This window comes from Dipodomys ordii, unplaced genomic scaffold, assembly GCF_000151885.1.
Source record: "Dipodomys ordii isolate 6190 unplaced genomic scaffold, Dord_2.0 Scaffold3946, whole genome shotgun sequence".
Classification (NCBI taxonomy): Eukaryota; Metazoa; Chordata; class Mammalia; order Rodentia; family Heteromyidae; genus Dipodomys; species Dipodomys ordii.
The window spans coordinates 408-4375 of record NW_012271161.1 but is presented as its reverse complement, the minus strand read 5'-3'; the positions used below and the strand labels follow the sequence as shown (position 1 = coordinate 4375).

The following is a 3968-nucleotide window of genomic DNA, read 5'->3' as shown; positions in this document are numbered from 1 at the left end:
CGGACCCGGAGCGGCCCGGGCGCTTCCGCCTGGAGCTGCTGGGGTCGGGATCCGGGGTGAGTAGGGCGGGGCCGGGGCCGGGACCGCGCCGGCCAGCGGCCACCCCGCCTGTCACGCGTGCACCGGCGGGGCAGTTTTTGTGAGGACTTGGCAAGATGGTAGCGTGAGAGCTTAGGGAATCGGAGCCGGGCGCTGGTGGCTCGCGCCTGTCATCCTAGCCACTCAGGAGGCTGAGATCTGAGGATCGCGGTTCAAAGCCAGCCCGGGCAGGAAAGTCCGTGAGACTCTCACCTGCAGTGAACCACCAGAAAACCGGAAGTGGAGCTTGGCTCTAGCGGTAGAGCGCTGGCCTTGAGCGAAACGGCTGAGACAGCGTCCAGGCCCTGAGTTCAAACCCCACCCCCCAAAAAAACCATCTCACTGTTTAGAGTGAAGAACACTGACCTTGGACTCCTGCGCTCTAGGTCGGCTTGGAGTGGCCCTTGGAGTCTGTCTCCTACACGGTCCGTGGCCCCAGCCAGCATGAACTGCAGCCTCCAGGAGCACCCGGACCCCTCAGCCTGCAGTTCCTCAGCCCTCAGGAAGCTCAGCGGTGGGCAGCCCTGGTGCAAGGTGCCACCGCGGAGGGACAGAATGGTAGTGCCCTGGAAGGAGGTCTCATCTGGAGTAACCGTGGCTGGAGACAGAGATGGGACAAGCTGGGCATCTGGGAAGGCTTCCAGGAGGGAGAAAGTGGACAGATTAGAGGTTGAGGAGCTAGCGCCTGGAATGTCAGACAATGATGAAAAGGAAGAGCAAGCAGGCCCAGGGTGAGCAGATGAATGCGTTCAGAAGAGGGTGTTCAGGGCAGGCTCAGGTCCGCGCTACTTAAGACAGGAATCTCTGCAGTCATAATGAGGTGGTGCAGGTACGACTAAAAGGATGCTTCCACAGGTTCTCAGGAGAGTTTCAGGGCACCAAGGAAGAGGTTACTGTCTACATGAGTCAGTGGTCAAGATTGAGGAGGAGAGTACCAGGTAGTGCAGGGGTCCTACATAGGTCCCGTTAGTGGGGGGCATGAGGTGCTAGGGACTCTGGAGAGATAAACCAGAAGTATAGAGAGGGCCTGGCATAAAGACAGTGCTCCAGGAGGAGGGTAGGAAAGCTAGCCTCAGGAAGCTCAGTGTCGTAAAAGGAGATTTATTTCAGTAATTTATCCACAAAACATATGTACTTGGCCACTGCTCTGTACTGGGCACTTTAACATGGACAGAATCTCAAATTTCCATCCTCTTGGAGCTTACATTTCTATAAGTTTCAGTTAAATGGTGAAGATGAGATCTAAGAATGTTAGCAGAGGGGCTGGGAAGGTGGCTCAGTGGTAGAGTGCTTGCCTTGCATGCATGAGGTCCTGGGTTCAATTCCTCAGCACCACATAAGAAAAAAGAAAAAAGCTGGAAGTGGCGCTGTGGCTCAAGTGATAGAGTGCTAACCTTGAGCTGAAGAGCTGAGGGACAGCGCCCAGGCCCAGAGTTCAGGCCCCATGACCAGACCCCCCCCCCCAAAAAAAAAAAAAAAAGAATGTTAGCAGAGAGGAATGCTACTTAAAATAGTAGGGTGGCAAAGGAACACCTTGGGTAAGAAGCAAGTAGGTGCTTACTCCTATAATCCTAGCTACTCAGGTGGCCGAGAGCTGAGGATCGTGGTTCAAAGCCAGCCTGGACAGGAAAGTCTGTGAAAGTCTTATGTCCAACTGGACAAAGCCACCAAAATGCTGGAAGCAAGCTGTGTTCAAGTGGCAGGCAGAGTGCTAGACTGCGTGAATTCAGCTAAGGGACAGTGTCCAGGCCCTGAGGTCAAGAACCAGTGTACATACACCGCCCTGAGAGATCTGTGCAGCAATCTTTAGGGCACAGGTACAGCACCAGGTGTTTAGAGGGTCCTACTTATAGTGGGGAGACTGTTGAGGGTGCTGCAGGAGCTGCGTCAGCGCTGGTTGGAGACCCCTTGTTGCACTGTTGGGCTCGAGTGTGGGGTAGAGGAAGTGGTCCAGAGGTCCAGGACAGGCACTACAAATGTATTCTCTGCAGGAGGAGGACCAGGAGAACAGGGATCCTTCAGGACACCAAGGGAGAGGTCACCCACTGCAGACCTATTATTGGATCTGCTTTGTGGAGAAGGGGCACAGGTAGGGCCAGGCACCAGAAAGGTTTAGGACAACTCCAGGTTCACTTTGCCAAAAATTGTAGCTTCTGCACCAAAGAAGTCAGGCAGGAGCTCTGAAGGCCAAGCTGGGAGGGGAAGCCTTCGCCTGGAAATACAGCCTGCAGACAAATGAGGAGTGAGGCCTGGGAGAGGTCTGGGTGGAGGCTGTCAGCCAACTCCACATCTTCCTTCTTAGGCAGTGGCAGCCCAGCCCTAGCCCTGGGTGCAGAGAAGTGCCCAACACCCACAGGGTCCCAACTCCTCGAGGTGGACCTTCCCCAGAGCCCTGGAGAATTGGCTGAAAAAGGTAGGGGAAGGCGGGGGGGGGGGGGGGTCAGAGTGGCTGCTGCCTGGCTGCAACACTTCCCTCCCCTCCCCTCCCCCTGTAGAAGAGCTGGCCAAGCGCTTGGCCCAAGCTGTTGCAGGTGGGGACCAGAAAGGGGCAGCCCAGGTGGCAGCGATCCTGGCCCAGCGTCAGGTGGCTCTCAGTATCCAGCTCCTGGAAGCCTGCTTCCCACCGGGTCCGGTCAGGTGAGGCCTGGCCCTCCTCCCCCCACCCTCCGGCTGCCTGTGCAACCCTGACCTACACTCTCACCCAGGCTGCAAGTAACGGTTGAGGATGCCACATCTGCTGCGTCCTCTGCCTCTCCTGCCCACATTTCACTCGAGATCCACCCCCACTGCACCGTCGCAGCTCTTCAGGAGCAGGTAAGCATGGACTTCAGAGCCCGCATGGGGAGGAGGGAGTCCAGTGACACTGTCTAGCCTGGTCCTTTGGCCGCAGGTGTTCTCGGAATTTGGTTTCCCGCCAGCTGTGCAGCGCTGGATCATTGGGCAGTGTCTCTGTATGCCTGAGCATAGCCTTGCTTCCTATGGGGTCCGGCAGGATGGAGACCCTGCCTATCTCTACTTGCTCACAGTCCCCCGAGAAGCCTCAGGTCAGTTCTTGATAGGGAGCAGGAGGTGAGTGGGGTGCAACCTGAGACAGCCCTGAGCCGCCTCCTCTGCCATAGGAGGCGGTACTCAACACTCTCAGAAGATGGACGAAGAACCAAGATGCTTGTTTCCCCAGCCAGCAGGGCTACCCTCTGCCCCCAAGCCAGTGAGTCCCAGCCTCCCCAGTCCCCTTCAGGTGGGTAGGGGACCAGAGCTGCGGGGGAGGGGAAGGCCTCAGCAGCTGTGGGAGCAGGGAAGCAACATCTCCCCTGTTCCTCTAGCCTGGCTGGCCATGTCCTTCTTGCACATTCATCAATGCCCCAAGCCGCCCTGGCTGTGAGATGTGCAGCACCCAGAAGCCGGGTGCTTAGGACCCCCTCCCTGCAGACCCCACCAATGAGCCACAGGTATGAGAGGCAGCATGGGTGGGGGAACAGGACAGACCAGCAAGAATGACCTGTCTCCCTGACCCCCAGGTTATGAGAACAGAAACCTTTCAAAGGCCCAAGTCCCAGGACTACCTCCTGAAACTAAGGGATCTCTACCAACTGCTTGCTGAGGACAGAGCCGCCAGGGATGGGGGTGTAGGCTATAATAGCCAGTCATTAAACACTTAAAAGCCAGCCTGGTGTCCCCTTCTCTGTGTCTCTATGCAGGGCCTCAGCTGCCAGGGCTGTTGGGAATGAGACAAGGTCTTCATCAGCAGATGGATTCCCACCCCACCCCCACCAGCTTAAGTACTTACTAGAGTGGACTCAGGCAGGCGCTGGTGGCTCACACCTGCAATCCCTACTCAGGAGGCTGAGGTCTGAGGATTGTGGTTCAAAGCCAGCCCGGGCAGTGAAATC

The 3968-nt window shown here is 57.0% G+C and overlaps 1 protein-coding gene across 1 annotated transcript; it reads left to right on the top strand.

Annotated features, from left to right (window-relative positions):
• Nucleotides 1-5: 5 nt before the first annotated feature.
• Nucleotides 6-3743, top strand: Sharpin (SHANK-associated RH domain interactor; the record flags this gene model as incomplete). Its single annotated transcript, XM_013037085.1, has 9 exons — nt 6-56; nt 465-636; nt 2381-2491; nt 2574-2715; nt 2784-2892; nt 2969-3122; nt 3198-3316; nt 3402-3527; nt 3597-3743. Coding segments are annotated over 8 exons (948 nt in total), but the record flags the coding sequence as incomplete, so codon positions are not given.
• Between the last annotated feature and the right edge of the window lie 225 nt (nt 3744-3968).